The 24,957-nt window shown below is 31.4% G+C and overlaps 3 protein-coding genes, 2 non-coding genes and 1 pseudogene across 6 annotated transcripts; 5 read left to right on the top strand and 1 right to left on the bottom strand.

The window, feature by feature from the left end:
• Nucleotides 1–347: 347 nt before the first annotated feature.
• Nucleotides 348–2,377, top strand: LOC120080077 (Calcium-dependent lipid-binding (CaLB domain) family protein). The gene is made up of 5 exons (XM_039034632.2): nt 348–717; nt 1,035–1,100; nt 1,566–1,704; nt 1,883–2,018; nt 2,126–2,377. The coding sequence occupies exons 1-5, from the start codon at nt 651–653 to the stop codon at nt 2,177–2,179; spliced, it is 462 nt and encodes a 153-aa protein (XP_038890560.1). The 5' UTR covers nt 348–650; the 3' UTR covers nt 2,180–2,377.
• A 1,219-nt stretch (nt 2,378–3,596) lies between these two features.
• On the top strand, nt 3,597–3,668 carry TRNAK-UUU (transfer RNA lysine (anticodon UUU)). Its single transcript has one exon. It is a non-coding gene; the product is annotated as a tRNA-Lys (tRNA).
• Nucleotides 3,669–13,514: 9,846 nt separating this feature from the next.
• Nucleotides 13,515–15,006, top strand: LOC150035440 (serine/threonine-protein phosphatase 7 long form homolog; annotated as a pseudogene).
• Nucleotides 15,007–17,250: 2,244 nt separating this feature from the next.
• TRNAK-UUU (transfer RNA lysine (anticodon UUU)) lies at nt 17,251–17,322 on the top strand. The gene has a single exon. It is a non-coding gene; the product is annotated as a tRNA-Lys (tRNA).
• A 1,025-nt stretch (nt 17,323–18,347) lies between these two features.
• Nucleotides 18,348–20,874, top strand: LOC120080496 (ternary complex factor MIP1 leucine-zipper protein (Protein of unknown function, DUF547)). The gene is made up of 8 exons (XM_090314315.1): nt 18,348–18,580; nt 18,687–18,803; nt 19,335–19,647; nt 19,724–20,147; nt 20,229–20,328; nt 20,412–20,471; nt 20,558–20,647; nt 20,758–20,874. The coding sequence occupies exons 1-8, from the start codon at nt 18,485–18,487 to the stop codon at nt 20,872–20,874; spliced, it is 1,317 nt and encodes a 438-aa protein (XP_090170441.1). The 5' UTR covers nt 18,348–18,484.
• Nucleotides 20,875–21,562: 688 nt separating this feature from the next.
• Nucleotides 21,563–24,957, bottom strand: TAF7 (TBP-associated factor 7). 2 transcript variants are annotated; one of them, XM_039035169.2, is made up of 7 exons: nt 24,728–24,957; nt 24,505–24,597; nt 23,751–23,890; nt 23,132–23,265; nt 22,921–23,040; nt 22,366–22,435; nt 21,563–22,025 (listed from the first exon to the last, which is right to left on the bottom strand). In XM_039035169.2, the coding sequence occupies exons 3-7, from the start codon at nt 23,863–23,865 to the stop codon at nt 21,859–21,861; spliced, it is 606 nt and encodes a 201-aa protein (XP_038891097.1). In that variant the 5' UTR covers nt 23,866–23,890; nt 24,505–24,597; nt 24,728–24,957; the 3' UTR covers nt 21,563–21,858. The 2 variants fall into 2 exon arrangements, with proteins under 2 accessions (XP_038891097.1, XP_038891098.1); XM_039035170.2 differs by lacking the exon at nt 24,505–24,597 and having other exon boundaries at nt 24,728–24,938.

Raw genomic sequence — 24,957 nt, 5'->3', positions numbered from 1 at the left:
TTTTTATCATATTTACTTAGAATTATGAATAGGTCACATTTACTGTTCTTATTATCGTTTAAGATCAAACGATAACCGTAACCGTAATGATAACAATAAATATGATAGACTCAGACATCTCTATGTTATATAACAGTAAAAATAACCATAACCATAACAATATCAGCTAATGAATTCTACGCCATTTTGAAATGCAATCAAATTGATCATTTTCGTACATGGATGGAATTGTGTTCTTGAAATCAGGCGGATTTTTTATCCAAGGGGGTAAACGTGCATCAATTCCCAACATTACACGATTGTAATTCTATAGTCACACTTCTAATGCCCATGTAGGGGAAAATAATAAAATAAAAAAGTCAGAGTTGTAACGGAACGGCGAAGCCATCAAATTTCAAAAGTTGAAAATAGGTCCCTTTCCCAAACCCAGTCGCATCATTCCCATTTGAAGACTTGAAGCAAAGAAAGGAAAAGTTGGGTTTTTTCAAAAGACATGGCCATCAAGATTCTTGTTCTTGGTCATGGCCGCCCGTCTGCTTGTTTGGTTGGTCATCGATTTTGACAACTAGGCAACGGCAGGCCATCTATATAAACCCGCTGCCACTCCTCATTATTATTCCTTCAACCTCTCGACAAACACAATCACAGCCATGGCTATTGGAACTTTGGAGGTGAAATTGGTAAACGCAAAAGGACTTCGAGGCACAGATTTTCTGGGTATTACTTTTTCTTCATTCTCATACCCTCTTCCTCTCACCTGGATCTTCTTCAGATTCTTTCTATATTCCTTTCTTTGTTGTTTTTGTTTTGATGATTTACATCCAAATAAGAAGAATCCATTGTCATCTTCTACACTGTTGTAGTCTTTTTACTCATTTCAATCTGTGCTTTCTTGACCCTAATGAATCGAGCTGTTAGATCTGGATAAATTAATATGGGATTAACTTTGTGATTAAGCTAATTTAATGTGGATGATGACTATGCTGTAACTTTACTGTCGAGTAAATGATCTTCTTCTCATATGGCACTGGCAGGTGGAATTGACCCCTATGTTCTGATTCAGTATAAAGGCCAAGAACGCAAGAGCAGTGTTGCCAGAAGTTAGTCTTTCCTCATTTTTGTTTCCAAGCTCATAAATATATATATGGTGATCAATTTTAATCGTTTCTTCATGTATTCATTAACATTTGATCCTTAATCAAGATTCTTTGATGGACTTCTTGGAGAGAATTCTCCTTAGTGCTTAGGCTGCACCAAAACATCTACTAGATTGGTATATAGTATGCTATTAATTCCTTTTTTTTTCTCTTGAATACTCTATATCTGATCTACTAAAAGCTCTTCAAGGAGCATTTTCCTGGGAATTAATTTTCAGTTATGGGGTTCAGTTGTTGAATTAAAGAGGTCAATTTTTCATTCTGGATTTGAAACTTTAGCCATAAGATTGAATCTGGATTTGGGAAAGTGGGATGTGTACTAGAGATTATCATTAGTGATTGGGAAACAAAGGATGAGCGAATTCAAAGCAAAGTGTCATTCTTATTTGTATCACTTTAATGGTGCAGATGAAGGAGGAGGTCCAGTATGGAATGAGAAATTTACTTTCAGAGCAGAGTACCCCGGAAGCGGCGACGACTTCAAGATCATCCTCAAGATCATGGACCATGACACCTTCTCCGCTGATGATTTTATTGGCCAAACCTCGTAAGACCCTCGATCTTCTTTTACAAAATTGTAAGCTCAATGGTAATTGGTATGACAAGTCGGAGGTTCAATCCCCCACTCAGTTGTATAGTTATAGAGTGAAACATTATGGCATAGAATGTAAGAATGTTTCTTCATTTGTTGGTTATTGAAAAGAAGTCCCAAATGACTATTACAGGATATATGTCGAAGATTTATTAGCTCTTGGAGTCGAAAATGGCGTGTCTGAGTTACGACCTCAAAAGTATAGCGTAGTGGGAGACAATCTCAACTACTCCGGAGAAATTCAAGTTGGAGTGACCTTCACTCAGAAGGTAATTGAGCATCTTTAAGTCCTTGAATGTATACTTATTAAATGGTTGAGAATGAGATGAACATTTGTTTATAAAGTTGCTCATTTGGTTTTGATGAAATGAAATAGGAAACTGAATATGATGGAGAAGAAGTGGGAGGATGGAAGCAAAGTGAATACTAAGATGGCTTCTTTAGCTTCACTGATGAATGTATGGACAGTTTTTCTTTAAATCTGCCCCCCATTTGAAGCCTGTAAGGGGGGATTTTTTTCTGTGCTTCTGTATCTTCATATTTCAAATGTATAATTCTGCTTATAGATTGAACCTACACAATTATGGTCTTTTATAGAGCTGGTTTTCTTGGGAATGTGTTAGATAAACCTCCTACGACTGTATGATTAAGCAAAATAATAATAATAACAACAACAACAGAAAAATTAAAAGAAGTCAATAAAAATAGTAACAAAAACTCTAAACCAGAGAAAAATTCGAATTGTGATGATTATAAACCAAAGGTATAGGTTCTTTTTATAGTTTTTGAAGCTTATCATTTTTCGAACAATTAAACTTCTAATATTTTGTCAAAACTTAATAGGAGGTTGAGTTTTTTATGTTAAATATTCCAAGTTTTGACTTCTTGTTGAAGATTTATTGGGTATTTTAATTGGTTTAATAATTTCTTCGTCCAGTCAAAGATATATTGGCTCAGTGGTAAAAGCCTGCCTGCATGATATTAGATGATTTCAAGTTCCAATTTTAAATACAAACTTCAAATTGATAAGTAAATGAAACAGTAATTTATACTAGTCTTACCTCCATCTAGTTTTTTGTTTTTTTAAAGTAAAATTGACACTTTATTTTAATGTTTGGAAATTAAACAAGCTCCTAAACTGGAAAATATGAAAGAAGAAAAAGGAAATCTATTCTTAATATTGGAAAATAAGAAAGCAAAGCCGATATGGTCCACAAAATAAAAAATAATAAATAAAAATAGAAATCCCTCAATCATTGTGTTTGAGATTAACATAAATGTGTTTTTGGAAAAGCTTAAAAGGTGCTTATTGTTATAGTACAATTGTTTAAGAAATATTAAGTGAAAAAGCAAACATTAATCCTCAACACTTTTAGGAAGTGTATTTAGAGTATCTTTTGATTGACTACATAAAAAAATGCTTTTAAAAAAAGTCATAACTCTTTTAATAAAAACGTTTTAAAATATATTTTGAAAATGTTTCAAAATTTATTTTGAGAGTTTCCAAACACTTTAAATTTTTCCAAGCCAAACACATTTTTAGGTTCTGTTTGGTAATTTTTTTAAAAAAAAATTAAGTTTATGGACACTACTTCTACCTCCAAATTTTTTCTTTTGTTATCTACTTTTCACATATAGTTTTAAAAACCAAGCTAAATTTTATGAACTAAGAAGAGTAATTTTCAAAATTTATTTTTGTTTTTGGAATTTGACTAAGAATTTAACCATTATACTTAAGAAAGATGCAAATTATTATAAAAAATGTGAATGAAATAGTTATCAAACAAAACTTTAGTTGAAGATCTTACTTGTAATTTTATAAAACTAAAAGTTGATATATCAACCAAGCCGTCTTAGCTCAGTGGTAGAGCGCGTGGCTTTTAACCACGTGGTCGTGGGTTCGATCTCCACAGACGGCGCCACGGCTCATTGAATTTCTACTATTTCTGTTAGTTCGAAACTCGATTTATATATACCTTAAAAATAAGTGCAAATATTAGGTATTTTTAATGTTTTAAATATTATGGCGCATATATATCTATTGTTTAGAAAAAATATCAATTATTTTAGAGTGTATATATTTTTTATTCCGAAAATGTCAAGGAAAAAAAAAGAAATGGACCCAGTTTAATTTAAAATTAGTAAAAAGAACCAATTTAAAACAAAATTGAAAATAAAAATTAAATAGTAGAAGAAAAGGAGAAAATGTCAAAAATCGATAACCAAATCGATAATAAACCAAAACAAAAAACCAATTCATTGGTTTGATTATTTATTGAATATTGGTTTGGATTTCTTCTTCACAAAATCGGTTGGTTTAGTTTCGGTTCTTGGTTGATCCCTAAACCGACAAACCGAATCGACTATCATGCTCCAATGCTACCAAAATAATAATTTAAGGCTAAACTATATAAAATACCAAAATTTTTATATTTGTGTAAAAAAATACCCTTGAACTTTTAAAAGATTAAAAAATATCCTTAAACTTTTGAAAAAAAGTACAAAAACACCCTTATTGTTAGGCTTAAGAATATTAATGCCTTTTTTTTTAAGTTTAAGAGTATTTTGAAAGTTTTAAAAGTTTAAGGGTATTTTAAAACAAAAAAAAATTAACATTTTTCATGCAACGGAAGAATTTAGAATCAATAAGCACTTAAACTACATTTAATTTGAGTTTTAAACATGCTACTCATGAGGTTTTCATAAAAGGGTTTGAACATGATAATACATTTGTAGTTCTCTTCGTGATTTCAGTAGAATCTCCACAAGTTTGAGTTGGATTCTTCAGATAGACCACCAACAAGATCTTCTCCACTATGCTCAAGAAGGAATGTGTGGTGAAAACACTCTAATCAAACTGAATTGAAGATGAACTAGAGAGAGGGTAGTAGAGTTTCAGTTTTACAGCAACTTGGATAAAGAACTCAGAGAGTTCTCTCAAATTCCATGCATGAAGCTTCATTATATAGACTTAATTTATGCATTAGAAGATGGCTGCATGTAGGACAGCTCCTACTTGGTATTAATTGAAGAACTCGGGGTGGATTTTGGTGATAAAACGCCATAAATGATGTTAGTGGATTTTTCAATTTTTGGGAAAAATCTACTAACTCTTAATCAATTTCAATTAAATTGATTTTCCTTTTAAATAGAACTATTTTATTTAAAATTTAGCTTTATATAATTAATTCAAATTAATTAATTTAAATAAAACTAATTTAATTAGTTTAATATCTTAATATTAAATTAAAAAACCAATTCCACCAATATGATTCAAATTCATATAATCAATATTTAAATCATTATTTAAATATTAATTGATTCTCCAATCCCGTTTTAATTTTGATTAAATTAAACATTTTAATTGCATCGTATACAATCAATTGAAAAGCCCTAAAACTGAATTTGAACATTCCAAATTCATAACCCTAAATTCAAAATTTATCTAATCAATTACTCAATTCATTATTCCAATTTATGAGCTAGTAGAGAAACCTATTGAACCTACCGATCATGAACTCCAATGATTTGTAATTAATTGGTTAAATTCTGTAAACCGAATTAATTACTTTTCGTTAACCATCAAGACATACCACCATAGCTTGATAGTTGCACTCTCCTCACTATAGATGTATTTCTATCCATGTTAACCATAATCAGTAAGTCGATCATTCACAGGTTGTTTGTATTTACAGCTGGGTCAAAATTACCACATATTGTTCCTTAAGCTCCCATTGACCCTCTAATGAACAACTGATTCATAATACCACTCATGAATCATGGGCGGGGCTCCGATTGTTCAAGACCAGGATTCAACACTTAAGAGAACAACCTATTTGCTAACCCTAAAAAGGGTAGGAGTGAATTCCATATTACAAAGCTATGTCCCCAGCTATCTATCCGGTCTTATCCCAAAATGGAAGGCTTATTGAGTAGTGCTCTTGGACTACTCTCAATCATGTAGATCAAAGGACAATCCCGAATAAACAAGAGTTCATAGTTAGCTCAGGATTAAGATCGAGTTATCCTAGGTTACTTTAGTATGAAATAGTCAGTTTTAACAGAAAACGGTCGTTATAAAGAAAAGTGACGATTTCATGGTTTAGTCTTTATGCAAACTCATTACATAGGATGCCCTACTCACATGTCTCTACATAAATTATCTGTGGATCACATCATTTATATTACCTATACAAAATGGGTTGCATCCAATAGTGTTACAAGGTGAGATACCCAATTTCATCCATATACTTTTTAAGCTATATACTATTAACTTGATCCTATTTATGTCACTTAGAGATGTCCAATTTTCTCATGGGAACGGGTCCTGCGAGGCGAGGATTCCCCGATTAGGTGGGGAAGGGAGCGGGAGAAAAAAATTCCCCGTGAGCTAAATGGGGGCGGGGACAGGGAATGCATTCCCTGTCACCGGCCCGGCCCCGTCCCCCGTCCCCGTCCTGATTAGCTTTTACATATATATTTAGTATAGTTATCTATTGTTATGTTATTATTATTATATAAATATTACATTTAAATTTAAAAATTGATTGTTTATTGGGAAAAATAATGAATATGTTTAAATTTAGATTATTATATAAATATTCCATTTAAATTTAAAAATTGATTATTTATTGGGAAACATAATGAATATGTTTAAATTTAGATTATTATATAAATATTACATTTAAATTTAAAAATTGATTATTTATTGGGAAACATAATGAATATGTTTAAATTTAGATTATTATATAAATATTACATTTAAATTTAAAATTTGATTATTTATTGGGAAACATAATCAAACGTGATGAAGTAAATCAAAATGTCAAATCAAACGTGATAAAATTAATCAAATGCATATGAAAACAAACAATGGGAAAACCAAATGAGGACAAAAAAAATTAACAATTTCACTACCAATCACCAATTTCCGTCGAACTAAAAATAAATTCTAATATAAAATTTTGAGAAATGAGTAAATGATACTTACTTTTAGATGTCAACAAATTTAATTTCACCATAAAAGGAGAAAAGGTCTCTCATTGATAATTCTAACTGTTCGCAACTATCATAAACAAAACAAAGAAACGTTAAAGAACAAATTCGAAAAAGTTATCAAAGAATTTATCCCTCAAAGACTTAAAAAAATTCATAAAATTCATATATCAAAGTATCTAAAAGAAATAAAAGATGAATGATGGTTCCTTAAATCTCTATAACTCAAATAAAATAAGTAAATCCATAAATCAAATCTATCCTAAATTAAGAAAATCCAAAAAATCAAAATTAAACAAACAAACAAAAAATCAAATGTGATAAAGCTAATCAAAATGCCTATGAATATAAGAAAACAAAATGGGTAAGAAAAATAAGACAATTCCACCACTAATTAGTAGTTTCCGTCGAACTAAAAATAAAGTCGAAATAAAATTAAGAGGCAAGAGTAAGTTCTAATTTTTGAAAAATCTTGGACATTATTTTTGGGATCCGATTATTTTTTAATAAAGAAATTGAAACAAATTAATTTTGTGAAACTTCCTTTTAATAAAAAGTTGTAATTGTGTTATAACGAATTAGTTATATTTGAAAGGGCTTAAAATGAAAGGGCGTGAAATTAAAAAATAAAAAACAGTTACGTGAAAATCAAAAAGGGAGAAGTACATTTTGCCCCTTTTAAAATATATATATATATAGTACAAAGTAAAAAAAAAAAAAAAAAATGTGTTTTATTTTTTATTTTAATATTTTCTCACATATTTACCTCAGAACAGTCACTGAGATCATTTAAAAGGATGTTGAATATATCTCTGAAGGAACCGTTGTAATTGTTTGAAGAAATAAAAAATATATAGAAATTTATAAAAGGATTAAGGAAAAAGAGGAAAATGAACTTTCCTCGATAACTGTATTTGAGTCTTAGAAAGTTATGTTCAAAGAAAAATGTATACCTAAAATCTTGATTTTAGTTTTTGTTTAAATTTTATTTGTCATAGATAGATATTATTTACATCTCGTTTTCATTAAAAGATATATTATGCATTATATTTAAAACTGTGAAATAGATTTTTAATTTATTAATTATTTAACAAAGAAATACAGCAAATAAACTTGTTTTTCTTCTCAAATTATATGAAATCATATTTTATAATTTATATGGTAATTTTTTTGGTTTTTTTTTTAATATTATCCTTATCCTTTTTTTTTTTAATACATAGCGTTTTTATTTTCATAAATCCAGTTTTAGTTCTATTCTAAAACTTTTCAAACAACTCTTTGAAAATGAAGGGATCGTGAGTATAATATAATTGAATCACAATCAGAATTTTAAAATTAAAATTAGAAAGTTTATATGCTCAAATTCCCTCTAAGTTTATATTCTCAAATTCTCTCTATATGCCATCCAAAAAAAACTATCTATATCTATTCATTCCCTAATATCTCAAATCTTTCCTATATCTCTCCATTTTCTTGATTCTCATGTTTTTCTAATTAATTGTATGCAACCAAATAACACATGCATTTGAATGTACTTTTGAAGGTTTTGAATGTACGTTTAAATGAATTTATTAATGATTAACCATTTAAATTAAGAGTATAATAGTCATACGCTTAAAAATGGGAGACAAAGTGAGAATATAAAGATTTTAGTCACTTTGCCTCTTTTATATATATAGCAGAGATTATCATCGCAAAAGTTTTGGAGTTGGTTTCACAATTATCTAAAAAAAACAATAACAGCTTTCTTATCCTTTATAACTATATAAAAACCTCTACTTTGTTTGCTACAAGAAAATAAAAATAACTTGTCCTTATCTTAAATTTTGTTTCTTCCTCTTTAAACTCTATTCTCTCAAAGTTTTGTATTAATTGTAAAGTAATATTGTCTTGCAATTATATAGTTTTTTTATTATTTAAAAAAAGAATTAATGTTTTATTTTATCTTACACATAAGTGAAAAGAAAAGTTATTCAGTAGGAGACGAAATATGTCTCAAGGAAAAAACTCTCTAATATAGATATCGACACCTCTTATAAATGTTACAAACAACATTCTTATTGTTTTTTCTTCTATAAATTTATGCAGCTTGAAAACTAAAATTTTGTGTCCCTTCATTTATAAAAAATGTATGAGATTATTTTTTATTATAATTTTTTGGCGCACAGATCTCGAGTAAGCCGCTCGTCCCCTATCGAAACTTTTTTAGTTTGAAGACTTCTTTCGAGCTACCCTGTAAGAGAACTCACATCGGTGTGATACCAAGTAGATACACTCCGATGTCAGAGTTAATACACAAAATGTTTAGTTTAGCTAAACAACTTAATATCGTTTATCCCTTGAAGTGGCGGAATGAAGTTATTTATAAAATCCATTGTTTTGACATCAACTTAGGACATGTTCAATGTTGACAATAATGTCAACGAAGTGTAATCGTTGAGGTTGCAAGATTTTACCCAGTGAACTTGGCTCGATCATTACTCTTTCAAAGAAACAAAGTGAGCTTGACCATACCGACCAAGGCTCGTGCCCTTGCCTTTCCATCTTGGAATGCATAAACTCCCCGGGCATCGTCGGACTTTGGCCTGCCTGTGGCCTGGGTCTTGTCATTGGACAACCATCAACATAATTAATAAAGAAATTTGGGATTTTTACCTAAAATGTCATCTTTAATCATATATTTTCATAAATATCTTTAAATTTAATTTTTTTCAAAAATGTCTTTTAATGTTATTTTTGAACCGTTTTACCCATTTTTATATTTATTTATATTCATTTTTCTATATATTTTCTCTATTTTCGAAACTCCATTAATGTTGGAGAGAGAAATACATTTATTATGGGGAGATAAATACTTTTTTTTCATTTCTTTAAATTCTTTTTTATATTTATTTTCCCTATATTCGATGCTCAAGAGAGAAATACATTTATTTATGGAGAGAGAAAACGTACTTCATATTATTTTTTTCTCATTTTTAATTGAAGAGAGAAAATGCATTTAATATACATTTTTTGCACATTCATTTGGAAAGAGAAAATGACATTTAATATGATTTTATTTTCCATTTCGCTTTTCATGTTGATTTTTTATATCATGTGATATGTTCCATTGTTTGTTTTTTATGTGATATATCGAGTGCCTGTAATATATTCCACCGTTTATCTGGAAATGTTCCAACAAATATACAATATATAATAGTAAATATATTTGATATATACTCAAATACAATTCTCGTTTCATCGCAACTTATTGGTTTTTCTTGTGAATTCATGGTTATTTTTAAATACCTTACAACATTATATATACTAACTAATATATGAAATTTAAATATACTGAAATAGATAACTAATTCGTATGACTATACAATATAAATCATAATATATTTCAACATTGAACATATATATATATATATATATAAGCATATATATATCATAAAATATAAATATAAGAGAGAAACGGAGTATTTTTTTAAATATTGTGATTAGGAAAACAATGTAGGGAAATATAGTGGTTCTGAAACTATTTACAAATTTATCGTTATTTTGGAATTTTCGAGGGTGCAAATTTTATGTAAAATATTTTGTCCAGGGTTCAACCCTCGACCTGTTGAAAATTAAAGAATAGGTCGAGGGTTTGACCCTCAACCTAAAGGAAATTGAAGAAAACGACAAAATTTGAAGAGGGGACCCTCGACCTGTCGAAAATTAAAGAAGAGGTCGAGGGTTTGACTATCGACCTAAAGGAAATGAAAGAAGATGACAAAATTTGAAGAAGAACTCTCGACCTAAATAGACGACATAAATTAAACAAGAGGTTGAGGGTTCAACCAGTCATTCGGGAATATTTTATTTAGTTTCTTTTCCCGTACGCCGCATTAATCGCACACAATCGCTTAGTAAACTATGCGATCATTTAGTAATTATATAGGATTGCACACAATCGCTTAGTCAATTATCCACGATCGTTTAATAATTATACACGATCACACACAATCGTTTAGTACATTACTATGCGATCGTTTAGTATTTCTTTATTAACATAACAATAGGTGCAAACTTCCGGAAAGAACAAGTGAACGATGAACAACTTCTTTATTAGACAATAGGAATCAAACAAGATTAACCAGTCGCTTACGAGACACTAAACGGTTGTTTACAATCTCTCCACGATCGTTCAGTATGACTAAACGATCGCTTACTAAATCTTCTACAATTGCCCACAATCTCCTACACGATCACTTAACTATTACTATTACAAGATCGCCTTCTCAGAACCTATACGATTGCATACCTTTTACTATACGATCGTCTACCAAGTGTTACATGATTGTTGAGCTTTACTACACGATCGCCTAGTGGAAGTAGACGATGAGCGGCACGCTGTGGTGGCTTCTCCACAATAGTGTCTTCCGAACTCCCACTCTCGAGAGCTCTCTTTCCTCACTACACGATCACCCACAAACTCCTACACGATCATTTAGCTATTACTATTAGACGATCGCCTTCTCAGAACCTATACGATCGCATACCTTTTACTATATGATCATCTACCAAATGCTACACGATCCCTGAGCTTTACTACATAATTGCCTAGTGGAAGTAGACGATGAGCGGCACACTGCGATGGCTTCTCCACGATAGCGTCTTCCTTTAAAACAAATCTGAATCTCTGCAGCATGTCAGCGTGAGTTGAACCCTCGACCTTCTTTAAAACGAATCTGAATCTCTGTAGCTTGTCAGCATCTTGTCCCGTCCCATCCATTTAATTTTCCCAACGTCAAACGCCAAACTCGACCTTTAACCTTATAACCCCCCATCCTCTCCTCTCATTTTCTCACATTTTTTCTCTGCCTTCATTCTTTCATTCTCACTGCCTTCAGCCTTCATTCTCTCATTCTGCCTTCTTCGAACCTAATTAAAACGCTTACAAATTTGCTTCTGCCTTCTTCATTTCTTCATCGGAAAATCTTCTTCTTCTCTCACATTCGTCCATTAAATTGTGAGGTTTGTACCTTTACTATACAAAATTTCTTTTTTTTTAAATAACTATAAATTTTATTCCTATTCTCATACTATTATATTTTTTTTTTAGTTTTTGTTGCTGTTTGGGAAACAAAGAACAAAAAAGGTAACGTTAACAAAAAAAAAATCATATATTCTCATAATATTTTGTTTTTTTCATAGTTTTTGTTATAGATCCATATTTTCATAATATTTTGTTTTTTCATAGTTTTTGTTGTAGATCCATATTCTCATAATATTTTGTTTTTTTCATAGTTTTTGTTACCGGATAATGGAGAAAAGAGAGACCATTGTCACTTCGGGGGGAAAAAGTAAAACCACTACTAATTTGTGAGTTTACTATTTATTTATTACTAGTCTTTTTATATTTAGTAGATCTATCATGTTAATTTTGTAGTAGTTATTGAATTCAATAATATTTACATATTGATGTTAGTAGTTCTTTCTCTATTAGTGTTAATCTTAGTAGTTGTTATTAGTGTTAATCTTATTTATATTATGTTGTACCAACATGTTAATCTTATTTATATTTCGTATGTTTGTTTGTTTGTTTTTGTTTGCATTTAAGAATAGTTTATTGTTATGTTTAAAAAGTTGATGTTTATGCTTTAATATTTTTAGTTTAATACAAAATTATTATGATTTTTTTAAAATATATTTCTTATGATATTTGATTTTTTAGTTTGAAAATATAGTTTAAAGTAGTTTGAAAAAATTTAATTTGTTGTTATGTTTAAAAATGGTTATAAAAAGTTTAATTTATTGTTATTTTAAAAAGTTGATGTTCATAACTCTAAAAAGTTGATGTTTATAATTTAAAAAGTTTAATATTTATAGTTTAATACAAAATTATTGTGATTTTTTTAATATACTTCTTATAATATTTTTTTTTGTATTAAATTTGAAAAAATAGTTTTAAAAAGTTTACCTCATTGTAATGTTTAAAAAGTTGATGTTTATAGTTTAAAAACTTTAATATTTTTAGTTTAATACAAAATTATTATAAAAAAATTAATTTATTGTTATGTTTAAAAATAGTTTTAAAATGTTTTTATTGTTGTTTGTTTTGTTTAAGTTTGATAATTAGTAGAACAATTAGTAATATATATATTTTTTTAAAGAAAATGGCGGACAAATGCTTGGGATTTATGTTGTTTACAAATGGTAATATGATTGATGGTATTGATGAAGTTGACTATGACCAACCACCAAGTGGGGGTTTTAGCATAAATGTGAACCATGAAATTGCATTTGAACAATTCATTGAAATGGTTGGGATGTCACTTAGTGTAGATATGGGAACAAATCAGTTAGAAATAATATATAGACATCTTAACCTATAACCATCAGGATCAATAAGGTTTATGTCATTCCCTATTCCGAATGCACAAGTTATGAATTTGATGTTCTCAATCACGATGTCACTGCCGAATTTAGTGCATTTGTATATAAATATAAATAGGATACGGTTGGATATAAACTTGAATGCACCATTTAGTCAGTTTGAAGATCCAATTGAATGTATTGATCCTGATCCGAAGTCACTTGTATCGCCATGTGATAATGAAGATATAGCGGCTAACAACCCGTATAAAGATTTCAGAACTAAAACGGACGATGAATTTGAAGAGTTGGATTTTGATGGTCGTGAACATGAGTTACCTACAGATACATTCAACGATTTTGATATGAATGTACTGGATAGCATTCGAGAACATGACCCAATTGTAGCATATATACTACAAATGATGGGTGGAAGTCTGTTTTCCGACAAATCAAGTCATTTTGTTTACTTGATGTTCCTGCCACTATTAGTTAACCTCTATGATGCGAGGCAGTATTCGTGGGGTGGAGCATGTTTGGCATGGTTGTATAGACAACTATGTAAAGCAACAAGACCTAAGGTTCGTGAGATAGCTGGGTCTCTCATACTTTTGCAACTATGGGCTTGGGAGCGATTTCTAACAATAGCTCCACAGCTACAAGATGTCAATGATGCTCAGTTAGCTAGACGATCCTACGGTTCTCGGTATGTTATTTTAATTCAATTTAATTTTTTATATCACTGATCTAGTTAATTTAGAATCTAAATTATCAATTTAAAATTTTAAATGGAAAGACAAATTTTGTGTGACTAGGACAGCCACACATGTAGTCAGCCAGTACAGATGCATGTTTGATCTGCTTGAACCTAATCAGGTACATTAACACTGAACCAAATTGATTATTTTATACACATTTTTATTGTATTTGTCTTTAATGTTCTTCAATATAATATTTTGTGTTTCAGGTTATTTAGGAGTCGTACAAAATTATTATGTATACTTTGCCAATTTCTATACGAATAGTCAAAACATATGGTGGACGATGAGTCCTCTCATTTGTTTTCACATTGGTGAGTGACATCTTCCTGACAGAGTGATGAGACAATTCGGTTTTCAGTAGAATGTCCCATCGCCTTATAATACTGAACCCCTACTACATGATATCGACTTAAGGACTATAGATTGGTCTGAAAAAGTTGCACATTTGGTAGTGCGATGGCATTATCGTGCAAGGTTTATTGCAGTAGGGGTTTCTATTGAACAGTTTGACAGGGATGTCACTCAAGACTACATTTATTAGTATGATAATATCACAAGGTGTTACGTCACTCGTCCGGGAGTAGCTGTGGGTCATTTGGTAAATGAATGAATATTATCTAATTATTTTTAATTTAAATTTATTTTAAATATTATCTATTTGTTTTATAATTCACAGAGATCGAACAACAATAGACTCCGTGATGTTGCGAATGATCCGAACCAGGTTCTTCCTATATGTAGTGACAATCAAAGCTATATGGAGGAGATACATTATATATACGATATACCTATTGTTCCTCCACCAACTCCTAGACATAGAGGACCTGTTCGAGAAAAGGATGAGTTTGATGAGGTAGTCCATAATGTGGAAGAGTTGCCCCCTGTGATGCAGACGTAGAGTCAAACTGATTATATTAGTCCGATGATGATGATGCCAACATTTGGTTGAGGACATTATGACTCAGAGGCTGGTCCTTCATCTTCATACGTGCATGGACATGGTCAGGGTCGTGGAGAGTATAATGAATATTTATATTATGGAGCACCTGCAGAGATATCAGAGCAACATCAAGAAGAACCTGAGCAACCTGAAATTCGAAGTTAGCGACGACAACTAGCTCGAAATCAACAACGTCCGCCTTGTGGGACACATTGATTTTTGTAATTATTTTTATATAAATGAGATATTTTAATTTATACTTTTTTATTTTTATGAGATATTATTTTTTTTAATTTGTTCTTTTTAGTGTTAAGTTAAATAGAATAATAAAATAACAAAATGTTATTAGAAATTATTTTTATAAAATTAAAAATTAAAAAAAAAAGTGAAGGTCGAATCTTCAAAATTCGATCTAAGTTGATCGAATTTTGAATACTCGACACATTAACAAAAACAACCATATTTATAAAATAGAAAATTAAAAAAAAAAAAAAAAAAAAAGTGAAGGTCGAATTTTCAAAATTTGACCTAGGTTGGTCGAATTTTGAAGACTCGACACATTAAAAAAAAAAACCAACCATATTTTTATAAATTGATTTTAAAACAACAATATTATTTTAATTTTTCCGAGAGAAACACCCTCTTTTCCTTTTATTTTTATTCATTTTTTATGTATATTTTCCCTATTTTCAAAGCTCCCTTAATGATGGAGAGATAAATACATTTATTACGGAGAGAAAAATGTACTTAATATGATTTTTCCATTTTCAATTGGAAAAAGAAAATGCATTTAATATAATTTTTTATTTTCATTTGGAGAGAGAAAATGATATTTAATATGATTTTATTTTTCATTTCGTTTTTCATGTTGATTTTTTATACTATATGATATATTTCATTGTTTGTTTTGAGTATTACGTAATATATTGTGTGCTTATAATGTATCCCTTCGTTTATTTGAAAATGTTCCGACAAATATATGAAATATACTAGTAAGTATATTTGATATGTACTCAAATACAACTCTGATTTCATGGCAATTTAGGTTTTTAAATGAATTCGTGGTATTTTTAAAAATAATTTAGAACATTATATATACTAACCAATATATGAAATAGATAATTGTATCCATATGACTGTACAATATAAACCACAGTATATTTCAGCACAGAACATATATATAAGTGTACATATCATAAAACAAAAAATCTAAATACAAAATCATCATCGTTTATATAAAATAAATGATTATATATATCATAGTATATATATTTATATATTTTCCCTGCGCCGCCGACCGAATCTGTTCGGCCCACTACACCGTCAACCAAATCTACTCGCCCTATCATCGTCGATCGGATTTGCTCGTCCTGCCGTGTCGTCGACCGAATCTGCTTGTCTCGTCACTGTTGATTCGTCCCATGTCATTCGTGTTGACCCGTGCCACACCATTAATTCACCCCACGCCGTCTGTCTCCCACCTGCAACTCATACCAACAGAAGTAGAAAAGAGAGGGAGGGGAAGGAGAAAAGAGAAGGAGGAGGAAGAAATGGTCGTGAAGCATGGGGGAGAGATAATACATGCATGGAGGAGAGAGGATAATATATGTACATATATATATATATACACTTCTTCTTCTTCTTCTTCTTTTTTTTCTTAATGGGTGTGGCTAAGACTGAAATTATAAATAGCTACTAACACTAGTAAAAAAACAAAGTTCAATAAACTTCTTTTTATTAAAAAAATGAAATGTTCAAGACATTAATTTAATATAGTCCTTATTTTAAGCCTTTTATGTCGAAATCCCATGAAATTTTCGAGTTAAAGTAAAAATTTCTCTCCAAAAATTATCATGTATAATTTTTAGTTCTTTCGGATAATTTTTTATTCTTTCTTTGACATTATTTTTTATTTCATTTTTCTTTATTTTTTGAACTTGAACTTTCTTTTCTTCTTTGTTTATTATTCTTATTCTTTTTTGGAATTTATTTGTCGTTTTTCATTTTTTTATTGATTTATTTAATGTTATTGAAAGAATACTCTCCTCTACTCTTTTTCTACCAATGATATATATATATACATTGTATCTTCTCCATTGATATTTTATATATTATTCCATCAATTATCTATATCTAATTTTTCAAATATTGATATGGCAACATATAATATTCTAACACACTATTTTTTTTGTTGAAGTGAAAATATCATATGCAATTCACGTTTTAAAGATTAGTGGATACAAATGATCAATAAAATTGCGGTTTGGATAGGAAGAAAGGGTTAGATTTTAAGTGATGCATTTTTTCCAAAGGCTTTTAGTTATGCCTTTGATAACCCTTAACCAACGTAATTATGTTATTTTGCTAAAGAAATCCCCAAAATATATATTGTCCACACATTTTTTCAAAATTAAACATAATTAATCTTAAGTTAAATTAGTTAAATGTACATTAAGCAATGCCGTCTTAGCTCAGTGGTAGAGCGCGTGGCTTTTAACCACGTGGTCGTGGGTTCGATCCCCACAGACGGCGTAACAATTTTTATTTCTATTTTATTCAAGTAAAATGATTTCTCTAAAAAATTTTATGCAACTATATTTAAATCAGTAGAGAACAAAAATGAGGCCATTCATATTAATGAAAATTATTATCATTAATTAATGAAACTTTTGTTATTACTCAATTAGATTATATTTTACTATTTTTTAATCATCATTTTTATAAAGAAATATAACATTTTATATTTTACTATTTTTAATCATCATTTTTATAAAGAAATATAACATTTAGATACATACGTTCTAAATGTTGATACAAGAACATCAATTTAAAAATAATAATAATAATTTGAAAATAATTTAAAGTTTATGAATATTTTGAGGTAAAACGATGTGAAACTTTAATGAAAAAGTTTGAACGAGGTTGAAGGTAAATATAGATTTTCTTTTGTGATTCTATTCAAATTCAATTTTTTTGGAAGTGAAAATTTCAGTTTAAAAATAAAACTCAACATTAAAAAAAATTGGAAATTAAAAGAAAAAATAACCCATTGGAAAAGTTTTATAATCTTAATTACACGTAATTAGGAATATAAAATATTTTTTTGAAAAAAAACTTGAATAGAGCTAAGAAAGCTGATTCTTTAAAAAATCTCAAAATATTCTCAATTTTAAATTTCCACAGATAATTAATAATTATCAATAATTTCTCCAGAAAAAAAAATTATTAATTAAAAAATTAGAAGAGACACGAACCAAAATTGATTGTTTAATTGTGACATAAAAAGTAAGTTTGAATCAACCTAAAATTGAGTTCTGTTGTGTCAATTTTTGAAGATAAAAGAGTTTTTTGGTCTTTAAATTCATGTATATCACGTTCCTCACCACCCACCTTTGGTATTAATGAAAAACACATTCTAATTTCTCAGAAAAACAGAGAAAAAGAAAACATGAGATTGGTAATGTTTATACATTAATGGCAACCGTCCATTGAACATATTCTCTTCCACCGCAGCAGATCATCTCTTCCCAAACTTGCCTTCTAAAACCTCATATCTTTAGTCAACTCTTAAGAAATTTCAGTTTTGTTCTAATTTAATGGCATCCCACAACTTTCCCTCTCTCTTCTAATTTCTTTTTAAATAAGAACCCTTTTAGGACCTTCTTCACTTTTCCACCTATATTATTGGTTCTATATGTTTTTGTCAAACCCGAAAATAATGAAATTTGAACACTTTCTAATGGAGCCAACACCAGATGAACATCAGCATAAACTTGATCTTGAGACTCAAGTGAGAGATTATATATATATATATATTAAGTATTTTGAAAGAGGGACATAAACTAATGCCTCTAAAGTACTAATCTACCCTTTTTTTTTGTTTGTAATTTCTTCAGGTTTTGAAGTTACAAGCAGAATTGCATGGTGAACAAGCACTCAACAAAGCTCTTCATTGGGCTCTTCATGGCCCTCTCTTGTCTCATCCTCATGCTTCTTCCTCTTTACCCCCTCAGGTAACACTAGTTTTTCTTTTATTTTTTTAATTTTTGTACTGATAGCTTCTTTTGAGGGGTCCAAATGAATTTTGGCCTTTTGCTTACGTTACAACCAAAATGCATGCATGATGGGCTAGCTCCTCAATTCTCGATCTCGTTTCTATATCTCACTCCTCGGTTTATGTTGTTCTCCTTCCTTCTCAGTTTATTTCCTATATGTTTCTTCGATTTTTGCTCTCTCTCCTTGATCTCGCTCTGCTTTGTGCTCGCTCTCTGTATTTCATCTAGAGAGAAGAAAGAATTTGAAACGAGAAGTTGAGGTCGCAGAACTAAGAAAGGAAAATTGCAGATAGAAGGAGAAGGAAAAACAGCGAGAAGCGAGACTCTAGAGCAAGAATCGAAAAGCGAAGTCCATCATGCTTACATTTTTTGTCATTTTAATAATTTCACCCTATGCTAACATAAGTTCTTGAAACTGGGTCAAAGCTCATTGGTGCCATTTTTCCAAACAAAAACAACAGGAAGTTTATGATTCTTTGTTCTCTGCAGGTGCAGTTGGTTATGGAAGAATTGGGAGTTGTGGAAAGGGAGATTGATAGGTTAGAAAAAAAGGTTGAAGAGTTGAAATTCAACTTATACAAAGAGAGGGAACAGAATAAGGAATGGGAAATTCAGCAGCGCCTTAGAAGCCTTTGGCAACACAATATGCTCTTGAATGGACCTGAAATTAATAACTCTCTGATTAATGGCCAAAGATCTAGATCTCAGCATTATGATGAACTTAGAAAAGATATAATGCTTAGTGAAAGGAGATTCTCTTCAAGTGCTGCTTCTGATATCCAAATTACTATGTCTTCTACTGGTAATCCATCTTCCCATTTTGCTGCATTTGCTTCTTCTTGTCTTCAATTTTCAATGTTTGATTATGCAAAATGTAGGTGCTAGGAAGAACGCGACGAGAAGCCGAAAGCAAAGTCAATTAGAGAAAGAAACTTGCATTGAGACACCAAATGAGATTTCAGAACAGTTGATTAAGTGTCTCATAAGCATTTATCTTGATCTAAATCAGCCCTCAAACAACAGCCAAACTTCACCAAATATACCAAAACCTGGCCTTTCCTGCATCAATTCAAAGCGCTGCATTGCAAAGACAAGCTTCAGTTGCAAAGCACCTCAACTCACCTTGTCTTTTGATTATAGCTCATCCATGCCAAATCCCAATCCCAATCCTTATAGTATATTGCTTGACTCAGAAGGCACCGTAAGGGACATTGGCCCTTATAAGAACTTCATCCATATCACACGAACATCTTTCGACATCCGTAGATTGCCCGAGTGTTCGTCATCAATCAGAAAATTGAGGTAACTAGCAGTCTGTTTAACCTGATTGCCTCAAGTAAAGCTGGAAAGTTGAAACTGTCGTTTTGTTTCCTTTCTGTGCAGGGTTTTGATTCATAAGCTGAGGAATGTGGACTTGAGCTTTTTGACATACAAACAGAAGTTAGCATTCTGGATAAACATTTATAACTCCTCTATAATGCATGTACTGTAAGACATGTAAGACACTGATGAATAACAGACATGCTCCTATTTCAATATACTGACTGTAATCACGAAAAATTTCAGGCATTTCTCGAACATGGGCAGCCATCGACAATCGAAAAACTCTTGGCTTTGATGAACAAGGTATATGCCAATGTCCTAACTCCGTTGTTATCATTATCATTGAGCTCCTCTGAGGCATATGTATATGTGATTCCTCTGGCCTGTAGGCTGTTCTTAATGTTGGTGGGATAGTTCTCAATGCTCTGGCTATTGAACATTTCATTCTACGTCATCCAAGCGAAACGGAAACGAAATACGTAAGTGATTAACATCTTGTAGTTTATATTTAGTGAACTATATACTTCAAAAGAAAGTAGTGTCAGTACGAGTACATAATTAATTGAATGGTTATGAGTTCTCTTTGAAGCCTTTGGATGAGAAGGAAATGCTGCTTCAACATGCTTACGGCTTAGGATATCCGGAACCAAATGTGACATTTGCGCTGTGTCGAGGCAGTTGGTCATCTCCTGCAGTAAGTGTCTAGCTACATATTGAAGAATGATATTGAAAACTTGTGAAGTTAAGTTAAAACTCCAGAGGAAGTGGTGAATGAGTTGGGGTTGGCAAAAGTGGAGTATTTGGAAGCATCAATGGGGATGACGAGCAAAAAGAAGATAATGGTGCCAAAGCTTCTTCAATGGCACATGAAAGACTTTGCAGACGACATTGAATCGCTGTTGGAATGGATTTATAGCCAACTTCCTCGCTCTGCAACCTTGAAGAGGTCTATAATGGAGTGTTTGAATGGTGAAACTAAATCTCCTGTTCATAAGATGGTGGAAATTCAACCTTACGACTCCGAGTTTCGTTACTTACTCCCCATGTAATCTAAATTTGTATGCAAAAGCAAATTTGTTGTTTATTTTACCTGTCTCTGTCTGATTAGAAAAGTTTTAGCCTTGTAATCTTCATTTGTGTTCTGCCAAATAAATGATTCTCCTATAGATCAATCATAATCAACCATAATCACAAATTAATTAGATTGTATGAAAAACGTAAACATATTGATAATTGTAACGATATTGACACAAATGCAATTAGATTAAGAACCCTCCAATTAGATTAAGAACCCTCCACTGTTAATTAGTTTATATTTTTTTATTACAGATTTGAAAATAAACTCTAAATAAATATCAATATGAGTATGAAATACAAGTAAATAACACTCAATGTAATTAAATGGAACCCACTTTTTCATATTACCATTGATTTATTACATTCCCCAAAACATGTCATTGGTTCATGTAAGAAATTGAAGTATTGCAGTAGTGGAGTCGATGTTTTGAAGATATCTTGCTATTTAAATGAAAGAAAGATGATAAAATGCACCAAGGAAATCGTCCTGTGTTTTGTTTCTAAACGCAAGAGGTGGGATGATACAGACAACAATTCCCATTTCCTTTCATATACAAATAGGCCGATGCAGCTTCCATCAGAGATGCAAACATTAAGAAGTGGATAACAATATCTAATCAACTGAATGATCAGAGTCATCAGAATCGCTCCTTTCAGGCTCCCCAACATTTGTTTCAGTTTCCATTACATCAGGCTTTGCTGCAGGTACCGATGCAGGCTTTGCACTTGCATGATGAGGATTTTCATCTCTATCATCCTGTTGCTCAGCCACTCCAACATGTGAGAATGCTCAGTCAAGGAACTTCTAAAGTTAAATTGCAGCATAAGATCATATAACTTATGTCAGAAGACAAGCAAAAATGCATATTGTGTTAGAGAACAATTGCCCTAAACAAAACAGTTGCCATTCCAAGTTCACGTGCGTCTTAGAATTTTTCAATGAAGAATTTCATGTGAGGACCAATTAAAAGAATTCTTAATCTGCCATAGTTATTAGGCTGTAAACAATCTTTACAATGCAGGTTGATGTGGGGATGGATACATGTTTTGCTTCATAAACTAATATGCTAATGAGTTTAAAACACAAATGAGACTGAAAAACATAAAGTATCAAGGATATCTGCATTTTCGGTAGTTCCTCCTGCCATGATGTTTAGCAAATCTTTCTCCACACGTCGTACAAGCTCAGGCTGCCAAAAAAGAAAGAAAACAGAATTATTTAGGCTTTGTATTTATATTTATATTTCAATGTTGTTTATCAAATTAAAACTTATGATACACAACACACTAAAACCTCACTTCGATACGTATTCTGTTTCACGAATTAACAACCTTGAGAATCAGTATGTTAGAATCAAGAGACACCCTTCTAGATGCAAACATGTAAATGAAGAACAAATGCAAATGTATGGGGAAAAGAAAAGGGAGCTTAACATGTCACTATTGACCAAAAAAAAAGAGATTTATGATAATCTAGGCTTTATATATGAGCCAAACATGTAAAGCACAAACTATGTAACACATTGTACTTGCATCATTCCATAATTTATTCAGGACTGCCTACTCATTTTATTAGTAGAAATCTCAATTTCTTATAATGTTGTACAGCAATTTACTTCTACTCATAAGAAAATCCTACATGAAACTAATAGTAAGAGGGATAAGAACACCATACATTTAAATCTGGCTCTCTTCGAAATCTACGTTTTCGAGCATCCCTCATAGGAGGGGTCAGACCATGCCTATACTCAGTTGAATCTGGAGCAGCATCACCCGGTTCTCTAACCATAATCATCTGTTGAAAAACCATCAACGCATAAAACATAAGAAATGGAATGGTCATTTCTTTTGAAATGCATGTGCCAACAATTTTAATACCATTTTACCTGACCAATGTCTGCAGTTTTGATTAGCACAGTATCATCGTATGTTTTGTAGGATTCCACTACACAAGGGAGATCCAGAAGAGATGCTGGAAAATGATCGTCACCAATGGCAAAAGTGCCACTTCTCCCATCCTCTGGATTACAATATAAGAGGCCATATATAAACCAAGACTCAAATTATAACAAAACCATACTGCACAATTTTATCTATTTCTAAATCTCTTTCTCTCCCGATATCACTGCCAAATTTCTTTTCCATAAAGTACAATAGCAAACAAATATTTGGCTAATTTAAGAATGAGATAGAAATCCATACACAGTAACTAACATCTATAGCTATATCAAAAGTAGAATGAAAATGCTTCCTTAAGGAACTAGACAGGCACATGGCAAAAGTGAGATCAACTATGTGCAAAACTTAGTCTAAGAAAGCACACACTGGAAATAATCGATAAAAGGAAAACAGTCAGAGGAAAAAACAAAAAGTTTTGAATCAGAAGTTATTTTTGTTTCTTTAAGAGGCTACAAAGCTAATCTGTCCAAAAAATCTAGAAGTTCTTCCATTCATCGAACAGAATGGGCAGAATCAATCAGAAGATGACTGTATAAGTTCTTTTACCAGAGAAAGACAAATCCAACGAAGCATCTTCAGATGAAGAGGCACTTTCATTTAGTAGTCGTTCAATTCGTTCAGCAACAGAAGGTGGAACCCTCAGTACAAACTGCTCCTCCATAACTTCAGAATCTAGATCAACAAAACTGCAGCACAGAGAAGATCAACCATTATAAATGGAACCAGGCTGCAAAGAATTGCCATAAAACAATTTTCATTCTTTGAAGGATTGATAAACAAAATTATCATTTAACAAAGGGAAAGAAAAAGTATTGATGTCCTCTAAAGAGTTCTATAGGGAACAAATTTCACTAACTATAAGGTTGGGTGATGGTTGGAGAAGAATATGACCCTAAAAACAAAACACATAATACACTAACACTCCCAAGGAAAAATCTTAAATCTCCGCCAAATGCTTAAGCTGATAGGCAAACAGAAACTCCCTGGACTACCTGCTCTAATCTCATTTTAAATCACCGACCCAAAAATTTAAGCGGATGAGTGAATCAACAACAGGCTAAATAGTCCAACCAACAAACATCCAATTAGCAACAGCCAACCATGAAAAAGTAGGACAGTAGAGGATAGTGAAAGAAAATCTGACGCTAACCAAACTCTACAGGAAGAAACATTATCTAACCAACAATTACTCGGATTTAACAAAATCCATGGACAATAAAGAAATTAATGGAAAAAGAAGAAAACGAATCAATTATCTAGCAAAAGAACTCCTTATACAACGCGATGAGAAGAAAAATACCTCCGTCCCTCGAGCTGCGCTACTTCCTGGTCTCATAAAAAGGCTACACCTTAGCCTCACGGATTCAATTTTCGGATATAGACTTCAAAGAAGCTGAAAATGTAGAAATGGGGTTCTAAAAATAGTGCCCTTTGGGTTATGAAATCTTGACATAAATAGGTCTCCAAACAAAAATTCGTTCAATTCATTCAATTTGGAAACATAATCTTGGATTGGCATTTACCTTGATTGCTCGAAGGTTGGGGTTGGTGTGAAGTTTTCAATCCTTTGCTTTGAGCTTGAAACAACCCTCGTACCAGAGAGATTAAAACGGTCCCCCTCTTTCGATGATTTCCGCCGGCGAGAGACGAATCTACGGGATAGCTGTAGAAGAGATAGAGATGGAGGGACACCGATTGCGCGGGGGAGAGAGGGAAACGCAGAGATCCAGAAAAATCCATCTTATTTAAACCC

This window comes from Benincasa hispida, chromosome 6 (assembly GCF_027475165.1).
Source record: "Benincasa hispida cultivar pf3 chromosome 6, pf3_genome.v1.1, whole genome shotgun sequence".
NCBI lineage: Eukaryota > Viridiplantae > Streptophyta > Magnoliopsida > Cucurbitales > Cucurbitaceae > Benincasa > Benincasa hispida.
This window is presented reverse-complemented; position numbering and strand designations above follow the sequence as displayed.